The sequence below is a fragment of the Amia ocellicauda genome, chromosome 15 (assembly GCF_036373705.1).
Source record: "Amia ocellicauda isolate fAmiCal2 chromosome 15, fAmiCal2.hap1, whole genome shotgun sequence".
Lineage (NCBI taxonomy): Eukaryota > Metazoa > Chordata > Actinopteri > Amiiformes > Amiidae > Amia > Amia ocellicauda.
The window spans coordinates 26451814-26476345 of NC_089864.1; the positions used below are offsets into that span (position 1 = coordinate 26451814).

The 24532-nt window shown below is 40.5% G+C and overlaps 1 protein-coding gene across 2 annotated transcripts in view; it reads right to left on the reverse strand.

Annotated features, from left to right (window-relative positions):
* Positions 1–24532, reverse strand: part of wnt5b (wingless-type MMTV integration site family, member 5b) — an 87677-nt gene that overhangs the window by 12555 nt on the left and 50590 nt on the right. Inside the window, exons 2-4 of one of the 2 annotated variants that reach the window (XM_066724527.1) lie at positions 3939–4087; positions 3086–3333; positions 280–572 (exon numbers count right to left, since the gene is read on the reverse strand). In XM_066724527.1, coding sequence (XP_066580624.1) covers positions 280–572; positions 3086–3333; positions 3939–4087 — 690 coding nt within the window. Of the gene's footprint in view, positions 1–279; positions 573–3085; positions 3334–3938; positions 4091–24532 lie in introns of both variants that reach the window. The other variant, XM_066724526.1, reaches the window with a different exon arrangement.

Below are 24532 nucleotides of genomic sequence, written 5' to 3' on the forward strand. Positions count from 1 at the left end.
ACAGTTGCGACAATAATAACTACGACAAATGAACTAAGCGGAAAAAATCAACAGGTAGAGGTGACAAAAAGCACATCCAATACATCACCGGGCAGCAGTATGGAGGAGAGGTTAGGACTCTGGAGTGGAGGTCATAGGTTCAATCCCAGGTGGGGGACGCTGCTGTAGTACTCTTGAGCAATTGTATGTTAAAATAATGTGATTGTAACAATTGTAAGTATCTGTAAATGTGTGAGTGCTGGTAGTGTCCAGGTGTGGGTACAGAACTCGGTAGCTCACCTGCCTCCCTGCCTCATTGTTCTGCAGGTTCATGAGGGTGCGGGCGTGCTCCTCAGAGCCCTTGGGGTAGTTTTTCTCTCGCTCCCGGGCATCGACGAACTCTTTGGCGAAGCGGTAGCCGTACTCAGCGTTGTCTCCGCAGCCCCCCCACAGCCAGTCGCGGGGCAGGTCCTTGGGCCGCCCGGCCCGGCTGCACCCGCAGGTGGAGAGCTCCCCTTCGCGGCAGGCCCGGCTGATGGCGTTCACCACCCCCGCCGCGCTGATGGCATAGGTGAACGCCGTCTCCCTGCTCCCTGCGCAGAGATGGACACAGACAGGACAGCTCAGCTCACACACGCTCTAAGATGGCCACCCTGTGTAAACATTACTCTGCTCCCCAAAGGGAAAAATGTTTCTCAGTATTGCTGCCCTCTCTAGACGTCACCCACAATTTGGGCTATTACCTTTGAATCCTATTCCTTGTCCTCAGAGGAGTTCTCCACAAAATTTTATGAGAAAACATTATTTTTGTATTTGTATTACTTGTAAGTAAAAATAGACCTTTTCTTCATGAGGACTTGTCTGCTGCCAAGGATTTAATATTGTCTTTTACCAACTGATTATGGGAGAGTAGTACAAACTTCACCATCATGCATTTGCATTACATTTTCGGTGTATTTTCTTTGTTTGTAATTGTTAATGTTTTGATTGTGTTTTTAGCATCTGCATTAGTCAAATTATGTTATTAATTTGACAAATTAAACACTCATCTACAGACTTCACAATCTTTCAAGCGTACCACCCCCTTTTTCAAATTAATCTTTTACATCATAAAACAATTAATATGAGGAACACAAAAACCATTAGTGACTTTAATTAAACAAACTGCAGAAAACACATTAACCTCAAGGGAACTGTACTGAAAAACAAGACCTGTGTGTGTGTGTGTGTGTGTGTGTGTGTAGATTTACTTCAGTTTTTATAATAGACAGCTCATCAAATAAACCACAAACATAATCCTAACCCTATCCCAGTCCCCCAGCACAAGTCTGTTTAGTCACAGGAAGTATGTGTGAGTACCTGAGTATAATAAATACGATTTTAAAAAATATTTTTGTTCATTAGTGGATTGTTAATCAAAACATGATTCCTGCTGTGCTGCATCTTGTGTTAACAAACGTATTTAAGATACACGCAGATTTGATTTGATATGATTGGATTATATTTTATTAATAGTATCTTATATTTGTTTATCTGTGTTATTGTATAAAGATGAGCATAATATTGTTCTCCTAGCATCAGCAAACACTCAAACAAAACTTAACAAATGGAAGTTTGTCCTTCATGATTTCCTATCACCTCTGAAGCATAGCCTTTGAATTACTTCAAGTAAAAAAAAAAAAAAAAAACTATACACAGGACTTTGGATGACCCCACAACCCTACAAATCCCAAAGAAAGGTGTGAAAACGCACAATAAAGGAAGAGTGGTAAACTGCTTTCCCATTGTCATCTAAGTTATCTGGAAAGCAGACTTCAGTTTCCCTAAATATTCTAATTATTTTAACAGGATTATCGATTTTGTATCTAGAGTTTAGCCTAAATGTCGGGCAGTTCATTAACTCCAAATCATCTACATTCAAGTTTCAAGAACAGCATTGCAGATGCCTTGGATGTTATTATGTGGAGAGGGAGACATGCATTTTCCGTTTTATCATACAGACGGTAGAGGTAAAGTGACAAAAGTGTATTATTGCAATCATGATCTGAATTCTGCTGTCTGAATTACATTGTATGTTGAAGACCAAAACGCGAGTTTATTTCTTTCCACTGATCGCCTTTTCTTATCAATACTCTGCAGTGTCCTATCTACTGAACCCGGTGAAGTGGTGAATATTGCTTTCGTGCTAAAGCGTGTACTGTACGTTATCTAGCATCTGGGATTTATGAGAGAAACTGGTTTAAAAAAAAATGCAGGCTGGGCTTTCAGTCGTGACAGTAAGAAAAGCATCCTATAGAAGCATCTATTTTATTGTCCTTTAGTAGGAGGATATCAAATAGTGGCCCGGATTTCCCGACTTCTTGTCATCGGATAATTGCATTTCAAAAGAGCCCGTGGACAATGGCTGAGGTAACACCTCGACATAAACCTTGCGATTGACTGCAAATAACGGCTCTGCTATTCGTGGCCCGGGGAGGAGGGGTCGGGGGGCGCGTTTCCCTGCACAGAGAGGAGACAGGGCTTACACCTTGTCCTGCTAAACGGATCTCGCACCCAATTGTTGCAAAGAGACGTGGCCTCCAGTTTCGGCCAGAGCTCATCTGAGCACAGTGAGCCAGCGCTGCCCAGCAAGACCGCGGGCACAACGGCGTGCTGCCAGCGAGGGGTGCCATAAAGCGTACTGGCATAGGATATGTTAAATCAGCAATTCTGTTAGAGATCGGCCGTGCTCCTGTTTGTCACTTGTCTGACGTGCAAATGTTGTCATCATTTGTTTTCACATAGACAGAAAGAGATAGATAGATAGATAGATAGATAGATAGATAGATAGATAGATAGATAGATAGATAGATAAGCGCATGTTAACACAAACAAAACACTCTCACATACAAAATAACAGTTCTGGGCAATACCATAGCAATCACTTTCATTGTTCCACACAGCTGCACATGAAATATGCATGATTGATAATATCCATCAGTAGTGCTTTTGCATCGACGTGTATTTGCACTAGACAAAAATACAACTGGAAGATATATTTACCTAGATGCATACCTTAGCCAAAGCACCAAAAAGAGACGAAACAAACAAACTGCAGGTGTCCTACCTATCTGTATTACCGGGCCAAAGACGGACGTGTTGTCCACGGTGCTGCAGTTCCACCTCCGCTGTCGGAACTGGTACTGGCATTCCTTGATGCCCGTCTTCGCTCCGTCGCCTATGTAAACCATATGGTCCTTGTAAAGTTGACACAACTTCCTTTGTCCCTGAGAAAGCCCAGTCAATTGACTGCACAGAGGCTGAGCTCCTATGATGTACATCTCCGGTCTCTGAATAGGGTTCATTGCTAAAGACCTACAACCAAGGAGAAGAAGAAAGAAAAAAAAAAGCAATGTGAATTGTCAGCCAAGGTCAAAATCTGTCCCACTGCTGAGCTCGAAGACAACGAGTTTCACAAAGGGTTACAGGTCAGGTACACTGGACATACAGCTGCTGTCCAAAGGAGGTGGGACAGGGGCGCTTTCTTGACAACTTGTTGAGCTATCACATGCGCAAAAGGCAACTTTCATTTACATTGTATCATGTGTTTATCAAATGTTATGCATCAGCATTATAGCTGTATAGGCTACATGTCTTGGAGTTATAAAGCATATTCAAATAAATAAGAGAGGGAAATCTTAAAATCAATTTAACCACATTAAAAAATGTGTATTTGGAACTCAATTACGTTCATATATAAACATGAGTTATAAAGTATATACTTCGTGGCTTATACAATTAACAATTTTTCATTCATGGCAAAACACATAAACACACAAAGTAAATGAATGAATAAATGGACAAATACATAGGATAAAGTCTAACCCTAACAACAATGATTGTGCACCAGGTGTAAAATAGCTGCATGGTTGTTGTTTTTTAATAGTCTGCTCTGTCACCGACACAATATACTGACTTACCACCACGAGTTTGCATCCACCAGGAAGGGCGAGCTGAAGGTGAGCAGGGCCACTGCCAGCAGCAAATGTATCCCAGCCCGGGCACACTGTCCCTGAATCATCCTGATTTCCATGTCCCCTTGAACCAATGTCCGGCACTTGAACGGATTCTTCTAACAACAAAAAGATTTCACACACACAATAAAATAAATACTACAAAAGTAAGAAGTCTCCTTTGCGTTCAGGTTAGCATCCAACAGCCACAGTACAAAAACACATGCAAATCGGTCAGTTCTCCTCTCTTCTTTGTTTTTGGTCGTTAACTGCAAAGGCTGTCCGAGGCGTTGACGCAATCCTTCAAAGTGGACCATGAGTCTCCTACATGATCTGGTGGTAAATACGAGTCCTTCTGAGAAATCATCACCTGGGGTTGATCAGCGCCCAAGTGAACTGGGAAATAGTTTGAATTTGGAAATCAGAGAAGTATTCGACCTTTGATCAGCACCGCAGTCGAGTCGAGGAGACCGAGGGGCAGCGAGAGAGGAGTAAGAGCTGCTAGCAAACCTGCTGAGGCGCCCTCGCTATCTGTGCATCTGATCACTTTGCCAATGACTGTCCGATACCCCCTCCTCCCTTTACTTTACTCCCCCCCGCTCTCTCTCTCTCTCTCTCTCTCTCTCTCTCTCTCTGCAGACACAATAGGCTATGGGAGGGACGGAGGTTAAGAACAAGAACCATCTCTCTCTCTCTCTCTCTCTCTCTCTCTCTCTCTCTCTCTCTCTCTCCCCCCTAGATTTGAGACCACCACCGTGTTAGGAAAACACCAAATGGATAAGGATTTGGGGCTGTTCAAACACGAAGGGTGAGAAAGTAGAGTCTTGCCAGCAAAGGGAAAACGTTCATTGTTTATTATTATTATTATTATTATTATTATTATTATTATTATTATTATTATTATTATTATTAGCCCTTACTCAATTCCTAAAGTTAAAACGTATATAATAAACTCTTACAACTACGTGTATGTATATGGGATTTAAGCATGAGTATCGAAAGCGCATAACCCATAAATCCCTGAAGTTATACAAATATTAAAGCTTAAATTACCCGAACTAATGCCATAGTGATATTCAAACATTTAGGCAAACTCAGGAAAAACAAGTTTCAAAATCAAGAAGAAGAATTTATGTTATTATATATATATATATATATATATATATATATATATATATATATAATAACATAAATTGTTATCCCCCCGCCATATAGTCTACCTTTCCTAGACTCCAAGTCCAAGCGTCGCCAAAGACAGGTTTGACAGAATGACATCAATTAAGTAACAATCCGCAGCCCAAGCTTCAGTGCAGTGGCATTACAAAAACGTAGTTTATGGCTGCAATCATGCCGGTATGCCTATGTACAGGTGGGGACCTATTTCCCCTCTTTAAAATTCCTGCCATAGTGGTCTAGTAGCAGTAACTGTTTGGTGTAAGAGACGCCACCCGATTTCCGAAATGTCTCTGCATGATAAAGCCTCAGTCCAAGAGGAGCCTTTGATCTGCTAAATCCGCACCCCAAAATCGGCCGGATCATCTTCACACCAGCGCCACGGCCTCCACACAGCTCTCACCTAGTGACATGCAAAGGCCAATGCCTTTCTGCTGCCTTCACCTGAAAAGGGCTCTACATGTACCTTGCATAACCTGATGCCCAAACGTATGCAACTGCATCTGAACCCGACAATTGGCATCGAGGTACACAAGTTGAAATAGGAATTTTAGAAAACATACCACTCCATAAGTGAATTTCTCTTTTTTTCTTTCAGTTTTCGTCCTCTTTTTTTGGGTTGATGTGGATACAGAACACTGGAAGTCTTTTTCTTTGGAAGTCTTCATAGTGAAATCATCACAAGATGCGATCTGACACCAGCTGCCTAGAAAAGCTGTTCCCATTACGAGACAAGAATACTTCAACTTCAACTGCTGCCCAGATGTGGGTGCGAACCATATATATATATCAACCTGAACCAGTCACTGTCCTGTACATTCATCAAAACAATAACCAAACGTCCCAGTCCCCTATATAACTTGTATTCTTTTATTTTTAATTAGAACAAACTCAACAACAGACATTTCAATAAAACAGACAGCCAATACAATTACGATAAAAAAGAAAAGAAAAGAAAGAAAAACAAGGCCCCCACATCTGAGCTGGAAAAGCTATTTAAACCAAAGTGAATAAATACAGATGGGCTTCACTTGGAGAGTTAATTACTTTGGCTTAAAAATAAAGAGTACCTTGCGAAAGACGAAAATGAACCACTGGTTATAACCAAACCCTCTCTGCCAACTGGATTATATATATATATATATATATATATATATATATATATAACCCATTTGTCGGTATTAATTGTCTACGAATTTGTACGTGGAGAATACGTTGACAGATCACCTATAAAGCCAGGCAGTCAAATCCACGTTGCCTCCTCTTAGTGAAATAATGACATCATGTTAGTCTTCTTTATGTCGACTAATCTCCAGAAATACACAAGACACGACTAAGAAATGCAATTCCAGGGAAATGACACGAAATCAGTCTACACCAGGGTTTGTATGCATGGATGGAGAAATGGTCCGATTCTATTTGTGAAATCACGTTTTTGTGCACAACTTATTTAAGCAGAATGCGACCAAACATTAAGCAGACAAATAAACCGATCAAAAACACAATCCTTAATTAAACAAAGTTAGGTATTAAAACATTTCTGAAGTGCAAAGGTATAATACACAACAGAGACAGCAACCATGTTAATATGTGTTTCTGTGCCCTCTTGCGGCATAATGTCAAATTCAAAGTGGTGCCCGAAAGGTCATATTTCACTCGTTTAAAAACTACTGCTTTGATGCTGAAAAATACATGGGAGATTAAGTCCTACTGTCTTATTCAGTATTTCATTTAGATTAATTAATATTAAATAAACTATACTTGTCATTTTTTTTGTAACTTACAACATACATGCTGTATGAGATGTTTTAAAATCATAAGCATGCGCAGCTTGATATGACAAAAAATGACTGAAATGAATGTTTATTTCGACCAAATTACAGGGTAGGCACATTCTCTATCCCTAACCCGAGCCAAACCCAAAGTCTAACCATAGGCTGAACCCCAAACAAATCTCACAAGATGGTCAGCACAAGAAAACGCACGTCAGAACACGTATATATGAAACTACCAAAAAGCTACGACCTGACAAATCTATATCACTATTCAGTTTAGATTATTCCTCCAAATAATTTTTCTCCTATACTGCTCCTAGCTAATTTTCTGGAGGAATTTTCTCTAATTCTGGGAGATCCGAGGAAAATCCTAGACAGTGGCCACTGACAATGACCCAAAAACCTATGCTAGGCTTAACCCAGGGGTTCCCAAAGTGCAGCCCGGGGGCCAAAGCCAACCTTCAACCACCCCTTTTCTAAACCTTTACTATATTTTTACACTTTCTGTACATTTTCTGTTACAAATTCCATATGTAATTTGGGGGAAAATAATAAAACAAGAATTAAAGTTCATAAATGTTCCCTAACAGAAATGTATAGGAAATAAAAAAGGTATGATTTGGGACATATTTTGTTTTCATTGGTGATTAATTTTCAACTGTGGCCCCCGCATCCCATGCAACCTCCAATAAATGGCCCTCCGTCACCAGACATTGGGAATCCCTGGCTTAACCCAACAATTTCCTCTACTGTTCCTCCATGTTCTCCATCTGCCTCCCACACTGTAATCTCATAAACAGGAATGTTTTAATAAATGATGTTGCTGACCAGCATTTGAGTAGCCTCTCATCTTATCCTATGTATGTTATCAAGCCCAAAAACAGTTGTGCCATGTTTGAAAATAATGTCTGCACAAAGGAAAAAAATAAGGATTTCAGCCCTTTATCAACTTCAAATCCACACTCATCTGTCAAAAGACTAAAATGCATTATTTCCTCTCCTTGGTCACACACAATGATCACACAATACTGCAGGCAGGGAGGTCAAGGCTGCACACAGACCAATCACATAGGCTCATACGAATCACGCAATAAACAAAGTATGAAAGCAGCATACACCACAGAGGCAAGGAATAAAATATATGAGGAAGCACAAACAGTATAATGTATTTGAAGAACGGGTGGCTACAGAATCTATTATGAGGTCATAATTAATAAAAGCCCTTGTGTTCAATTATATTTCAAGCGCAGTATGACTGCTAATCTCTTTTGGAGGCAATGACACTAAATGTTTTATTGAGCCACCAATTAGATATCCATTTATGTGAAAATGTTCTTAAATTACATGAACATTTACACATTAATGAGGAAAAGCGTTTCTATTACCAACGCAAATCCTTTATAACCGATATGGAAATGAGCCCAAACAGGGGGAAGATATCATTGTCAGAGCAGGAGAGTTCTGCAATCTGCTCAAGACGTCTGTGGTGGCTTTACACAAAGGAATGCTCCGCACCCCCAGCAGAGCCTGTTAAAAGACATGTTGATCAGCGCATTTACTTCATAAAAGGATGAGCCAGTGCTACTGTCACCCACAATCACACGTCTTGTACAGATCCTGAGATCTCTCTGCTTGTCAGTTATTGTTCTTGAAGGCTAGAGTGTAACTCTCGAAAAGCTTCGGTCTAATGAAGAACCAGAACAACAGGGGGCTTTATAAATTTTCTCATTTTAAATAACAAGGGCATTTTCTGCCTGTCAGTGTAGAACTGTGACGCTTCATTTTTCAGCTTTAATACTGGAACCTAACAGTTAGATTTTCTGGGTCTGTTAATTCATTTTTAGTCAGTAACTGAATTAAGAACACCAGATAAAATAAGGACAAATGCAGACATAATGAGGTAAAATATTATTTCATTGTATTCCTCAGTGGCACACTGAAACATTGGATAAGTAAAAATGTGCACCTTTGCTTCCCCTGCAAAATAAATCAATACATAAGAACATAAGAAAAACATAAGAACATAAGAAAGCTTACAAACGAGAGGAGGCCATTCGACCCATCATTCTTGTTTGGTGTCCATTAATAACTAAGTGATCCAAGGATCCTATCCAGTCTATTTTTAAATGTTCCCAAATTTTCAGCTTCAACCACATCGCTGGGGAGTTTGTTTCAGATTGTGACAACTCTGTGTGGAGAAGTGTCTCCTGTTATAAATACATGGAGTTGCATGAATTCAGCATGAATCTTGATGTGATATACACCTATCAGCCATAACATTATGACCACCTGCCTAATATTGTGTAGGTCCCCCTTTTGCTGCCAAAACAGCCCTGACCAGTCGAGGCATGGACTCCACTAGACCTCTGAAGGTGTGCTGTGGTATCTGGCATGAAGACGTTAGCAGCAGATCCTTTAAGCCCTGTAAGTTGCGAGGTGGGGGCTCCATGGATCAGACTTGTTTGTCCAGCACATCCCACAGATGCTCGATTGGATTGAGATCTGGGGAATTTGGAGGCCAAGTCAACACCTTGAACTCATGATTCATCAGACCAGGCCACCTTCTTCCATTGCTCCGTGGTCCAGTTCTGCTCACGTGCCCATTGTAGGTGCTTTCGGCAGTGGGTCAGCATGGGCACTCTGACTGGTCTACGGCTACGCAGCCCCATATGCAACAAACTGCGATGCACTGTGTGTTCTGACACCTTTCCATCAGAACCAGCATTCACTTTTTCAGCAATTTGAGCTACAGTAGCTCAACTGTTGGATCGGACCACACGGGCCAGCCTTCGCTCCCCATGTGCATCAATGAGCCTTGGCCGCCCATGACCCTGTCGCCGGTTCACCGCTTTTCCTTCCTTGGACCACTTTTGATAGGTACTGACCACTGCAGACCGGGAACAACCCACAAGAGCTGCAGTTTTGGAGATGCTCTGACCCAGTCGTCTAGCCATCACAATTTGGCCCTTGTCAAAGTCGCTCAGATCCTTACGCTTGCCCATTTTTCCTGCTTCTAACACATCAACTTTTAAGACAAAATGTTCACTTGCTGCCTAATATATCCCACCCACGTTTAGGTGCCATGATAACGAGATTATCAGTGTTATTCATTTCACCTGTCAGTAGTCATAACGTTATGGCTGATCGGTGTATGATGTGACACATATATGCACACACAGACACATCATTATTATTACTAGTAGTAGTATTATTATTATTAGGAGAGCATTTGGACACTTCTGCAATACTTCGATCCATTTCAGTAGTTTTTCCTGGATCTTTTCAGTGTCGTTTGCGTGTATTTGCTGCATAATGAAACATAGGATTAGTTTCCCATGCTTCTTTATTTCTTTATTTCTGCTCATCTTTATTCGTTCTGAAACATGCAAGTTAATCCTGGCCGCAAGCCCTGCTTTCAAATTGTCATCACTTTGTTAATTTCTATAAATAACACCTTTAGTTAAACATCAAAATACAGGTTTGAAAGTTAATTATTATGTATTGCACAGAACAACATGTGAGGTAGTAGTCATTGTGCCATAACTTCTCCAGAGTTAGACACCTTAATTGAAGGGGTCAAATTAATTGAACATATCACAGAAAACTAAATTCACCCCCCACATGTTTTTGAAATCATCCAATAAAGCCCGCTCAATTCAGCAGAAGCATTTTGAATGGTACGTTTCTTACAAAGTATGAAGAATTAAAATCCCCTCCATTTGCCTTACCAAGGTTTCACAATGAAAACATTATTGTATGTTAATGTAAATATTACAAATGTTTAATAATACCTTTAAATGTTATTATATTAATGAGAATGAAATGATTCCCTTTTATGTTTCTAAACTGTCTGTCTTTAATATCCCACAAGGGGTCTCTCTTGAGCACATTTTCATGGACATCTTGACTTTGGACAAAGATAGCTGGCAGTTCCAGTGTAACACACTATTAGCTATTATTTTAACATAACAGGCACTTCAAATCACATCTTAACAATTGATACAATATACAGTATATCACATTATGTTAGCATATAATTACCCATTTGTACAGCTGGGTTTTTACTGGAACAATCTAGGTACAGTACCTTGCTCAAGGGTACAACAGCAGCGTCCCCCGCCTGGGATTGTTCCTGCTCCATAGTCCAGAGCCCTGAGCACTAACTACTCCACACTGCTGCCTATTCAACACCAACCACCTTTATCATCAATATTCCTTGCACTTTCTTGATGCAATTAATCAACAATAAAAATGCTAGCGCTTAGGCACTTAAGGGTTTCAGTTCAGAGAGAGATCTATCAAGGTGACCTGATTTCAGATTCCAAGGACTGAGTCACTAGATCACACAATGGAATAATTTAATGTCTTTCCGAATGCCGCTTTGATATGCATTTTCAATCACATGCAGCTATCATCTAGCTTTTAAGATGTCTAGTTATAAAATATCTGAAATAAGACTGTCATTGTTTAGTCTTCCATTTCGAAAGTTTCCGCTTTTTTCTCTCTTTCCATGATGGAAAGGTCTTAATCATATTCAATCACAAGTTCTACACAAGAGTAAGACATCTAATTCTTAGAGTATGTGTGTGCTTTTAAGTATTTTGTAGCTTTAGGATGCCCACAGAAAATGCATTGTGCTTCTTCCCTTTAATTCTTCATTTTTTTCTATATAGAAATTATGTATTAGTCTGTGGTCCCAATTTGAATCACCTGCAGCAAGACAGAAGACTTTTTTTCTGATGCTGTTTACACCTTTGTTTTAAGGAAAGCTCAAGACAGTTATCTGGGTTGAAAGCACTATCGAATTATAAATATTTTAATAATCCTAAGTGACACTGTTAGCTAATCCTGCTTAACTTGGATGTAGTCTACAGTTTGCCACTTCAGCAATGAGAGACTGACAAGGAACTAGCTGTTGTATTTGTTAATAATACTGATTAGGGAAATACAGTTAATTGTATTGTAAAAGATTACAATAATTTGGGAATTTAGGAGAGAGTGCCAATTAAACATCTGTACGATATGTAGGCAGGCTTCACTGAGAAAGACAAAGATGGAATATAAGCACCACTCTTTAGAAAAGAGCCATTCCATCTTAGAACATAAGAAGAACATAAGAAAGTTTACAAACGAGAGGAGGCCATTCGCCCCATCGTCCTCGTTTGGTGTCCATTAATATCTAAGTGATCCAAGGATCCTATCCAGTCTATTTTTGAATGTTCCCAAATTTTCAGCTTCAACCACATCACTGGGGAGTTTGTTTCAGATTGTGACAACTCTGTGTGAAGAAGTGTCTCCTGTTTTCTGTCTTGAATGCCTTGAAGCCCAATTTCCATTTGTGTCCCCGGGTGCGTGTGTCCCTGCTGATCTGGAAAAGCTCCTCTGGTTTGATGTGGTCGATGCCTTTCATGATTTTGAAGACTTAAATCAAGTCCCCACGTAGTGTTTATAACCTATAAGGGCTTCAGTTTAATGTTTTGTCTGAAAGACCTTATCTCCTCCAGGACAATTTCTAAGTCATAATACTGTGCAAGGTTTGGAGCTTCTTGTCTGGGGGTAAGATGCCATCTACTGGTCATTTAACACTCTTTCAATCCGCAAACCTGATTTTCATTAGATGTCTCCCATCCCACTACAGATCAGCCTCGGGGATCTGACAAGGTCATGCTTCAGGGTGCTACAGCGAATGGCAGTTGGAGAGAGAAAATAAAAAAGACAAGGCAGCAAACTAGAGGCCAGCTAGCTTCATAAACACACTGGCGACTGCAGGACGTTGACTGTAGCGTATCTGAGTTACATTTCTCAATCCATCATTTAATGATAAAAAGTACACAAGAAGCCCAGAATCAGAAGAGACCTATAAGTACATCAGTAAGTTTACAGATTCTAATAAAATCAGATTCTAGATTCAATTTTTGATTTAATAGGGGTAGGATCTAGGGGGAAAAATACTTTATTTCCAATGATGGGAACAGCAGGCACATACCATAAGTGTGCATTAGAAGCATTATCATACATCATACATGCCCTTATAATACAATGCCATCAATCCAGGAAGAACATTGTTGTCCAAAAAATCATAACTATTGCTGTTCATGGTGCCCATATATAGAACATGATACTCTGCTGCAGCTGGGGGGATGGAGGCTTTTGGTATTAACAGAATCTGATGTCTTTGGAGTGTGTTCTTCTTTCTGTTCGATGGGTACTAAAAAAGTGCTAGTGTGTTGAGTTACCATTTTTCAACATCTAGAGTAATGATGGACATCCATTGTGAGAGTTCTTCAGTCCTAACAATTGTCTTTCCAGACACAAGAATAATTAACATCAGGCAGGAAAATGGCAAAGAAAGAAAACAAGCAAACAACCAGCAGCTTCTGCTTGGAAATAAAGGAGACAAGACCAGTGCCCTTCCTTGGCCTTCCAGGGATCCAGACCTCATCGAATGTGCCTTTTTTGTAAACAGAGCTATTATTACAGCTGGGTAAACTTGGATTTGCACATGCAGTCAAAATGCTTACAATATGCTGCAGTTCTGTAACACAACCACTATAATCACACACCCAGACTGTGCTGCTATCTCTTCTACCTCCTCAGTCCTCTTCCACAGCCGCCTGAGATATTCACCTTTTTTGTTTCTGTAAAAATTTGGAATCGCCAATTATTTTTCGTTTTTCTTCCCCTACATTTTGAAATCTACAATAATGCAAATGCATCTAATCTCGTCTCATTGCCACATCCCCTGCCACTACACTTAGGGAGGGTGAGGTAGTACGATTGGGATCATCCAATCCCAGCAGGCTACAAATGACATGAGCTGGCAGGGCTATCCACCTTTTCTGCATTTAGGATTAGCCCCTCAATGCTCTCTCTGACTCCCTTGGCTCCAGCCTCCAATATTTTGCAGCATTCTGTGTTCAATAACCCTGATTTTCCATACTGATAGACCCTTCTATTTCTCACAGGTCCTAACTCAACCACCAGGAACCACTCCATAACTGAAGGACAGGCCCCAGGATTAAAAGATACATTTCCCTGGGGATTCCTCGGTGGCTCAACCCACAACAGCCTCTTCTCAGAGCATAAGGATGGGCCCTTTATTCCAGACACAGCATGTTCAATTTTGGGCAATGCAACAGTGGACTGTAAGCAAGATTTGCACATAGAGTTGCCAAATCTGGTAGGATGTGGTCTGGACGCTTTTATCATATGACATAATGGTTTTAAAGACTGACCTTCTAGAAATCTTACATGTTTCTATAATGGAATAAGAAATGTACTGAATTCAATAATGTTTTAGAGACTTCTAAAATTAATAATTTTCTCATTTCAGGTTTTTCTGTTTCCTGTTACATGTACTTAATGTACATGTACATGTACCACAGTATAGCGGCTACAATTGAGTGTGCTATTCAAAAAGTAAAAAAGTGTACATACAATTAAAGGAAAGTGATTTGTCCCTTTTCTCTGGAACTTGACCTACGTTCTGTGCAACCAGTGTGTCTTCAAATGTTTGGTTACTGTGGGAAAATGAAACAATACAATAATTACCTTATTATAGCACTTGATGGTAAGTCACGGCAGCGTTAAAACTAACTTGCCCACTATTAGCCCTAAGAGCATCCAAGACCCCAACCAAATACAAACCAAACCAACTGATTATGAACCTCAATCTCTAATGGAAGTAAACATTTACAGGTAAATCTAACCCTTACATTACCCCTAAGTTAAGCGTAAAGTCTGAATACTAAACAATTTTATTGTAAAATGTGTCAGTATTTAAAAATGAATAATCTAACAAGAATACCTAAATCTGCATCTGCAATTGTACCTTATAATTAAGGTCAATCCTTAAAAGCTAAGGGAAGTTACACCACAAATATACATTTACATTAAAGGTACAAATTCACGAAGGCTAGAGGTTCATATTAGCAGTTATTATCAAGTTGATATTAGGAATGATGAAGGGTTGAAATTAGATCTTTTACCTTTGTTAGAGTTAGCTGGGTATGCAAAGGATAAGCCTAAGACGTAAAATTAGATTTGGAAAGGTTTCCATTTTGAGATAGTGTTGGAAAACTGACTAGAAAATGAAAAACAAACAGCTGACATTTTGGAATAAGTGTGTCTTGTGCATGTGGGTCAGTCACTTTAATCAGACGTCCTTGGGAATGTATTTGTTTCTAGAGGGGATATGCTCTCACTGACACCTCCAAAAAATGTAAGAAATTGACAAGAATCAACTGGAACCTGTATCTAGGAGATGGATGCACTGTTAAGGATTTACAGCACCTTTGACAAAATGTAGGTGACTCACTGCTGGACTGGAGCTGCATTGTCACACTTATCTGACATTTTCAAATGAGAATGATTCACTCATTTTGGCCAAGCACTGCATTCAAAGTGAAGGAGACCATCTATTTTCAGGCAGACGAGCTGGGCTCTTAGCCATTAAAGCTATCGAGATTTTTTCCCTGCATTGTAGGCTTGTTTAATATGTACAATTGTATTTTTCCTGAATTCAATATAATGTGTTAAAAGAAAACACATTCCCTGCCTTTGCCATCTCTGCGGTTTATTTGCATTGCTGTCTGGCTGTGTCAGTTTTGTCTACGACTCAGATTGACACAACTGGAAGGCAGAGGGGTGGGAGGGGGTCAGGTGAGGAATTTGGGAATGTTTGTACAGATTACCGATTACAGTCTACCCATACAGTTCACACTGCTCAAATGAGAGTTCAGACACACACACACACACACACACACACACACACACACACACACAAAGCCCTCACATCCTGAGCGCAAGACTTTAGAACTAAAACAAAAGTATCAGATTGCAGTTTTTTTTTTTCCTTTTCCAAATATCCCCTAGACAGTGAAGCAAGGCAACTTTGCAGGCAGTGGGTGAATGCCTCCCCCGGTTAAGAGAACAGGTCCAGCTGTATCCCAGGATTCCCTGCGCCACTGCCCTCAGATCAATAGGAATCAAGCTCTGACAGATCTCTGTGGTATGGTGTCTGAGCGAGCTGCCTGCTGTATATCATTATTCTAAGTCTGAGCCGGCCGCTGCCTGTGACTAACCTGAAGAGCAGCCAGACTCTCAATCAAAGCCATGTGGGCCACAGTGTGCACACACAGCTCTGCAGAAGTAGCTGTGAAGTAGTGAACTAGTAGCGAAAAAGTCTCCCTGGCTGTTTTGTTGCATGGAGGCTCATGTGTTTTTCAGTGACTGGAGTCAAATCATTAAAGTCCCGGCATCTGGATTTTATATTCTTTCTTTTCTTTTCTTTTTTTTACACAACAATACAGTATGAAGTTTTTTTATATCATTTTACAATGCAGAAAGGCTAACAATATTTTTCTTTTTGTTTTGATTGATTGATTTATTTCTGCCCGAAATACATTAATTACGACAATTACAATATCAAGTATAAGAAGATGTTAATCTTTAACAGGAACTTGCTGGAATCAGAATCTCCAATTAAAGCTCTCAGGTAAAGCAGTATGATAAAACTATACAAATAAAGCCTAATTTGAAGGATTTAAAAAGAATACATTTTCACAATTTCATGATGCACTTTATTGTGCTTTTATATCTGATGCTTTACTAATCTCTCAGTCCCAGGTTATATTGTATACCAGTTATGCACATATGGAGGATCTGACAATGCAAAGCCAAGACATAATTAATACATTTTCAAAAAACTGAAGGTGAAATGTCTTAACTACTCAAGAGAATTTGCAGACTTATATGACTCACTCCCTCATCAGCACATTAATTACCTAAACTTAATGAGCACTGAGCTAGCTAAACTGCCCAAAAGTCAGCATGTCAGAAGGATTTTCCTCATCGAAAAAACATTGCTTCTTAAAGTGTATTACCACCCATTTTATATATATATATATATATATATATATATATATATAATTTACATTTTCCCTACTTACATGTACCACTTTGCTCTTGACCACATTAAATTTAAATAATTTGAAAGGTGCCTGTCCAGTCAGAAATAGTGTCGAAGTGGCTGTTAATACATACTTTTGGATAATGTTCAAATTTTAGTTCCCAACTAACCTAGATTCTAGATGGTGCATCTAGGGGGCACAGTGTACCTAAAACACATCCCTGCAATACTCTGCAGTTTCCTCATCCCCGTAAAAAGATTTCTTTGTTTTTCTGTGCTCTGTTTATCTGCACAGTAATCAGTTCTCAGCTCCTGCACATTCATTACAATGAATTCCTTGAATACTCAGGGTTAACAGGACCGAGTATTCAGTTCGGTGAAAAGCCTTCTGGAAATATATCGTTCTATATGTAGTATATATCATATAGTCTATCTGTACCTTTTGCAGCTGCAGCCTGTGCAAGGAAATGGTAAAAGTTAGTTAGTTAGAGACTTGCTGACTATCACCTTGACAGCTGGGGCTGTATAGATAATGTTCTGATTGACTTCATATATACACAAATTTACACATAATAGAATTAACTCTAATTGGTTTCCCTGGCTCCTCCATTTTGTGTTTAGGTAGTTGGTGGGTAAAACCCTGACTTCAGTGTCGGTTGAAAGATTTTAGAATATGGACTCTAAATCTCGTTCCCTCTTCGACCTTGTAAACTGCATTGCTGTTTTAAGAAACGGATTAGCCTACTTTCTCATGTAGCTGAGAATTCTTTGACATTTTTTATTTTCTTTCAATACTTAATAGTTGTATTCTGGATAATAAATGTATTTCATTGAAATATAGGCAAATATAAGAAGATCTCTGAAAGCTGTGTTAAACAACAGGGCAGTAACACATCTTACACAAACGTCAGCAAAAGCAACTTGTCTCCTTTCCTTCAAGAGATGCGTATGAGACTACATAGATGCTGTATATAACTCTTCCCTTTCAGCCAAATAATGGATCCAGTTGCATTTCTTTAGTCCTTTTCCCGGGTATCCATAAGGTTTTGTTGCCCAGCACTGAGTATAGTACATCTTCATGCTAACCTCTGTGGACTTAATGTTATATACACTCACCTAAAGGATTATTAGGAACACCTGTTCAATTTCTCATTAATGCAATTATCTAACCAACCAATCACATGGCAGTTGCTTCAATGCATTTAGGGGTGTGGTCCTGGTCAAGACAATCTCCTGAACTCCAAACTGAATGTCTGAATGGGAAAGAAAGGTGATTTAAGCAATTTTGAGCGTGGCATGGTTGTTGGTGCCAGACGGGCCGGTCTGAGTATTTCACAATCTGCTCAGTTACTGGGATTTTCACGCACAACCATTTCTAGGGTTTACAAAGAATGGTGTGAAAAGGGAAAAACATCCAGTATGCGGCAGTCCTGTGGGCGAAAATGCCTTGTTGATGCTAGAGGTCAGAGGAGAATGGGCCGACTGCTTCAAGCTGATAGAAGAGCAACTTTGACTGAAATAACCACTCGTTACAACCGAGGTATGCAGCAAAGCATTTGTGAAGCCACAACACGTACAACCTTGAGGCGGATGGGCTACAACAGCAGAAGACCCCACCGGGTACCACTCATCTCCACTACAAATAGGAAAAAGAGGCTACAATTTGCACAAGCTCACCAAAATTGGACAGTTGAAGACTGGAAAAATGTTGCCTGGTCTGATGAGTCTCGATTTCTGTTGAGACATTCAGATGGTAGAGTCAGAATTTGGCGTAAACAGAATGAGAACATGGATCCATCATGCCTTGTTACCACTGTGCAGGCTGGTGGTGGTGGTGTAATGGTGTGGGGGATGTTTTCTTGGCACACTTTAGGCCCCTTAGTGCCAATTGGGCATCGTTTAAATGCCACGGCCTACCTGAGCATTGTTTCTGACCATGTCCATCCCTTTATGACCACCATGTACCCATCCTCTGATGGCTACTTCCAGCAGGATAATGCACCATGTCACAAAGGTCGAATCATTTCAAATTGGTTTCTTGAACATGACAATGAGTTCACTGTACTAAACTGGCCCCCACAGTCACCAGATCTCAACCCAATAGAGCATCTTTGGGATGTGGTGGAACGGGAGCTTCGTGCCCTGGATGTGCATCCCACAAATCTCCATCAACTGCAAGATGCTATCGTATCAATATGGGCCAACATTTCTAAAGAATGCTTTCAGCACCTTGTTGAATCAATGCCACGTAGAATTAAGGCAGTTCTGAAGGCGAAAGGGGGTCAAACACAGTATTAGTATGGTGTTCCTAATAATCCTTTAGGTGAGTGTACATCCAGCATAGTATCCTATCTGCTTTTTAAATTGCTTTTCAAAACTATCTTGATGATGGCAGTAAAGAAGCCCTTTAAACAACCAAATATATTCCCCACAGGGCACTACCTATTTTAATGCCTCGTGTTTGTTCTTTTCTATTTTTGTTTGTTTGATTGCTTGTTGTTTAATACTAACAGCTCACATTTGAATTGCCAGCCTACGGCACTTTGTATTTATTAATATTATATCACATTTACCGCGGTACTGCCCATTTGGCACTGCCTCCTAGGGCTGTCAGCCTTGAGAGTGGAAGATACATACTGATGCTAGACTCAGAGCAGCCAAGGTGACAGCGAGGCAGGGCGGACCTTTGTAATTTCCAATAGTCTTTAATTAGCCGGCCTTCTGGTGGGAGCTGGGATCAAAGCAGAGGGACAGCAGGACTGACTAGAATCGAACAAGGTGCTGGCAGCACTTCTGTTGACCACAAAAACCACAATCCCGGCCTGCATGTTTCCCTGTCATTTGATCCTGGGATTGTTCTGGTTTTGCCAGCTTCTGCTGTCATTTTTTTTTCTCACATCTCCTCTGGGGATTCAGCTAAGACAGCTATGTTCGGTTCACAACAAACCAGGACTCCCCAGAGGTGAGAAACATGAAAGGCTAGTATTTAACCATCTAAGGCCAACAAGCCCATTCCAAACCATTCTGAGAACGGCACGGGATGCTGCCTTGACAAGCTGGCTGAATTCCAGCTGCACAGTAAATTGAGTTCTGACTCAAGCCCCGCCCTCCTGTTGAATGCTCCTCTTCAGCTCCGCCATGCAACGGGGTCAGGGGCATCCTGAAAACGAAGCACTTCATCTCAGCAGACGTGCCCTGATTACTTCTCCCTCAGATATTTCAAAACCTTAATTTCGATTGATTAATTTGACTTGTTTCCAATGCCAACAGCATATGCCTGCCTCTGTGAAGAACTTGTGTTAGGAATCAAAACAGGATATATATATATATATATATACACTCACCTAAAGGATTATTAGGAACACCATACTAATACTGTGTTTGACCCCCTTTCGCCTTCAGAACTGCCTTAATTCTACGTGGCATTGATTCAACAAGGTGCTGAAAGCATTCTTTAGAAATGTTGGCCCATATTGATACGATAGCATCTTGCAGTTGATGGAGATTTGTGGGATGCACATCCAGGGCACGAAGCTCCCGTTCCACCACATCCCAAAGATGCTCTATTGGGTTGAGATCTGGTGACTGTGGGGGCCAGTTTAGTACAGTGAACTCATTGTCATGTTCAAGAAACCAATTTGAAATGATTCGACCTTGTGGTGCATTATCCTGCTGGAAGTAGCCATCAGAGGATGGGTACATGGTGGTCATAAAGGGATGGACATGGTCAGAAACAATGCTCAGGTAGGCCGTGGCATTTAAATGATGCCCAATTGGCGCTAAGGGGCCTAAAGTGTGCCAAGAAAACATCCCCCACACCATTACACCACCACCACCAGCCTGCACAGTGGTAACAAGGCATGATGGATCCATGTTCTCATTCTGTTTACGCCAAATTCTGACTCTACCATCTGAATGTCTCAACAGAAATCGAGACTCATCAGACCAGGCAACATTTTTCCAGTCTTCAACTGTCCAATTTTGGTGAGCTTGTGCAAATTGTAGCCTCTTTTTCCTATTTGTAGTGGAGATGAGTGGTACCCGGTGGGGTCTTCTGTTGTTGTAGCCCATCCGCCTCAAGGTTGTACGTGTTGTGGCTTCACAAATGCTTTGCTGCATACCTCGGTTGTAACGAGTGGTTATTTCAGTCAAAGTTGCTCTTCTATCAGCTTGAATCAGTCGGCCCATTCTCCTCTGACCTCTAGCATCAACAAGGCATTTTCGCCCACAGGACTGCCGCATACTGGATGTTTTTCCCTTTTCACACCATTCTTTGTAAACCCTAGAAATGGTTGTGCGTGAAAATCCCAGTAACTGAGCAGATTGTGAAATACTCCGACCGGCCCGTCTGGCACCAACAACCATGCCACGCTCAAAATTGCTTAAATCACCTTTCTTTCCCATTCAGACATTCAGTTTGGAGTTCAGGAGATTGTCTTGACCAGGACCACACCCCTAAATGCATTGAAGCAACTGCCATGTGATTGGTTGATTAGATAATTGTATTAATGAGAAATTGAACAGGTGTTCCTAATAATCCTTTAGGTGAGTGTATATATATATATACACACACTTTTGCAGCAAGATGAATCCAGATTAAAGGAATGACTGAAGAAATAAGAAACAATATCGGTCTGCAGTCTCGCATTGGTTTGCATTTCCTGCATCTTGTGTTCTGAGTGATTGGCGTATGACACTGCTGCTTTGAATGTTCAATCTGCATGCAAAGCTATGGCCACGCACATGCATGCACACGCACGCACAGACACGCACACAACCACACACACACACACACAGATACGCACGCACACACAGACACAGATTTTACTCTCATTCACATTGCTACACAGATGCGTACTCCTGCATTACACAGGATGCATAATTCCACTCTCAGATCAGAAGAAGCTGTTGCATGTCACTGGACTGATTTGTTGTTTTGTTTTTTCTCCCCTTCTTATTCCTTCTCTTCTGAAGAAACGAGGCACTTTAAAGGAGATATTTCTTGATGGCACCGGAGCTACAGTCAACCCAAAATAAACCAGCGTACACAGACACAGTGGTGGCAGTTAATTTTTAGCAACCTGTAACACACCCTCAAGCGGCTCGCAAACGAGCGGCAACAGAAGGGCCCGAGGGAGGTTGAAGTGTCCTGTTAACCCCGAGTGTAGATAGGCCTTCCACTCCTTCAGTGTAGTCAGATTATGCTTCAGGAAGGGAATGGGACTCCATTATTGTTTACTCAATATTACAAATATGGTAAAATTACCAGCTGGCCAAGCATTTGGTTTTCCACCATCGAATCTTGTTGCTATGTCACAGTCAAAACATTCTCCAAACTGGAACTGTTTTTTCATTCCAACCAAAACTGACATCTTCTGTTGTCCAATGTCTCTGTTGTCTCATTTACAGCAAAGAAGAAGCAAAGCAAGATTTTATTTTAAAAAGACAGAAAAGAGCAGAAATTAAGGTAAGACAAAGAAGGAGAAAGGACAGAATGAAAGAATACAGAACATATTTTTACTTGGTAGCTGATGTGGAAAATGTGATATAATTTACTAAAAATAACACTACAAAAAATGTAGCTGATTAGTCCTCTGTGCATTTAAGGCCTCAACCAAAATGTCCTACAGAACAAACACTAGCAATATTTCATTTCAAGGCACAGGCTTCAGGAAGTCGGCCTCTCCTTTAAGAAGGCATAAATGATATATACAGTACAGAAACTGCATAGTGACTCTGCAAAATAAAGAATAATAATTATGAAATCTTTGTGCAATGAAGTGAAGTGCTGCATGCCCTGGAGTCCCGTGTTTCTGCCTTGAACTTGGGTGTAACTGACACAGAGGGAGAGAAGGGTGTGGCGGTGATTTTTTACAGCTGACTTGTCCTCGACTCTCCTATTTATTTGCAAGGTAAAAACTCTGAGAACTTGCCTTCTCTGGTTCAGACATGTTGCGTTTCTCCCTAAGCATAAAGAAAAGAAGAAGAAAGAAGAAAAAACGCACAAAGAATTCTCCTTACATGCTTTCCAGTTCTACCACTACTGACCACAGCACAAGTTTATTTCCTATAAGAAAATACAGAAACAAAATACAGTTTGACATTGCTGAGTTAGTGTGTTCAAAACTAAGAAAAAACTAAAATGCTGTTCTCACATACTTAACATTTTCATGCCTGTTTGCACGACCAAAAACCCAGAAGGGATTACGAATTATGTATCTTTAATGTTGCATCTGTACTTGGTGGGGGCATTCTTTTTGGCTTTCTTCACAGCTTGTACATGATTAGGCTTGAACGGAACCAGCTTGAGAGTCGCTTGTGGGAATATATTCTGCCAGACCTCTGATATGTTAGCTCCGAGTTCATTGTCAGAAGGATGGGAATTTCACATCTGTTCTTTGAGATAACCGCTCGATAGTGCTGGCGTGCTTGACACTACCAAAGCCCATTGCAGCACCACTGTCCATTTCTTTAAACAAATAACTTCCCTTTCACTTTTTGCCTAACCGACATGTAAAACCCGCATAATGACGTTATTTTTGCATTTCACGTTATTTTTTCTGTCCTAGGTGTGACAACCCCTAGTGAATGAGAACAAAATCTAGACTAACTTTAACAGAACAGATCTCTTAAATGCTATAGACCATCCCTATCACTGAAGATAGTGCTGGACTGCTCTTGGGCTCATCATCACTAATGAATCAGAAACTTCAGCATTAGGATCTTGACACTGGGTGTGGAAGTAGCAGGTAAGGACATGTTTTTGTTGACACTAAAACATGACCAGAGCTAATAGGAGAAAAGTTGTGTTGCTGTTTGCAGGAATGGCATTCTATATATTCCACGTGATCACACTTTTTTTAATTACAGTGAGTCATAGCGCTAGTGAAATTGTTCTGACAGAATGGATAAAAGCACTGTTAAACCTCGGACATAATTCCCTGCCATCCCCTGGAGGATGCCGCCCAGACTGCATATGCAGGCTGCACAGAGCGAGGTCAGTTTCGGAGGGAGTTGAGCAGGTGAGCGCTGAACTCAGCTGCTCAGTTCAGTTTCGGCCCGAGGCAGTTCAGCTGAAGTACAGAAAAGGACCATTACATCGAGTCGGTACTGGGAGAGCTCGATGCTGCAGTTTAGCCAAGAGTACAAGTGAGCTAGGACAGCAAGACTAAGGAAATGACCCAGGTTGTGTAGCAGTGCATCACAGAATTGTACATACTGGTAAATGTAACAGAACTCTCTGATATAAATAATAAAAAAGATAATTATTATTATTGTTGTTGTTGTTGTTATTATGAATTTCCATTCATTCATTAGCCATTTATTTTCTTTTACATGTGTTCATTTTACTTATTTCCCTGAATCACCGTATATATTAGGTATATTAATATAGAAATCTGAATATGTAAACATATATCTTCTTTTAAACCTCATGACTCAGAAGGCAGGCATGAATTCAAACTTATGAGGCTTGAATTGTGGATCCTTTTTAAAGCAACGTGAATCCCAAAAAGCATCTGAAAAATCGTGCCACTAGCAGCACTTGCCCTGTCGTCACCTTTCTTCCCGGCTCGGAACACACAAATGAGCTTCATTTGCAACACCTTCAAATTTGCATGTAGCACTCGTCTGTCCAGGTTTCATTTTTTCCTTCCCATCTCCACACATCATCTGAGGAGCTGCCTTGGGTGGAAAAACCACAG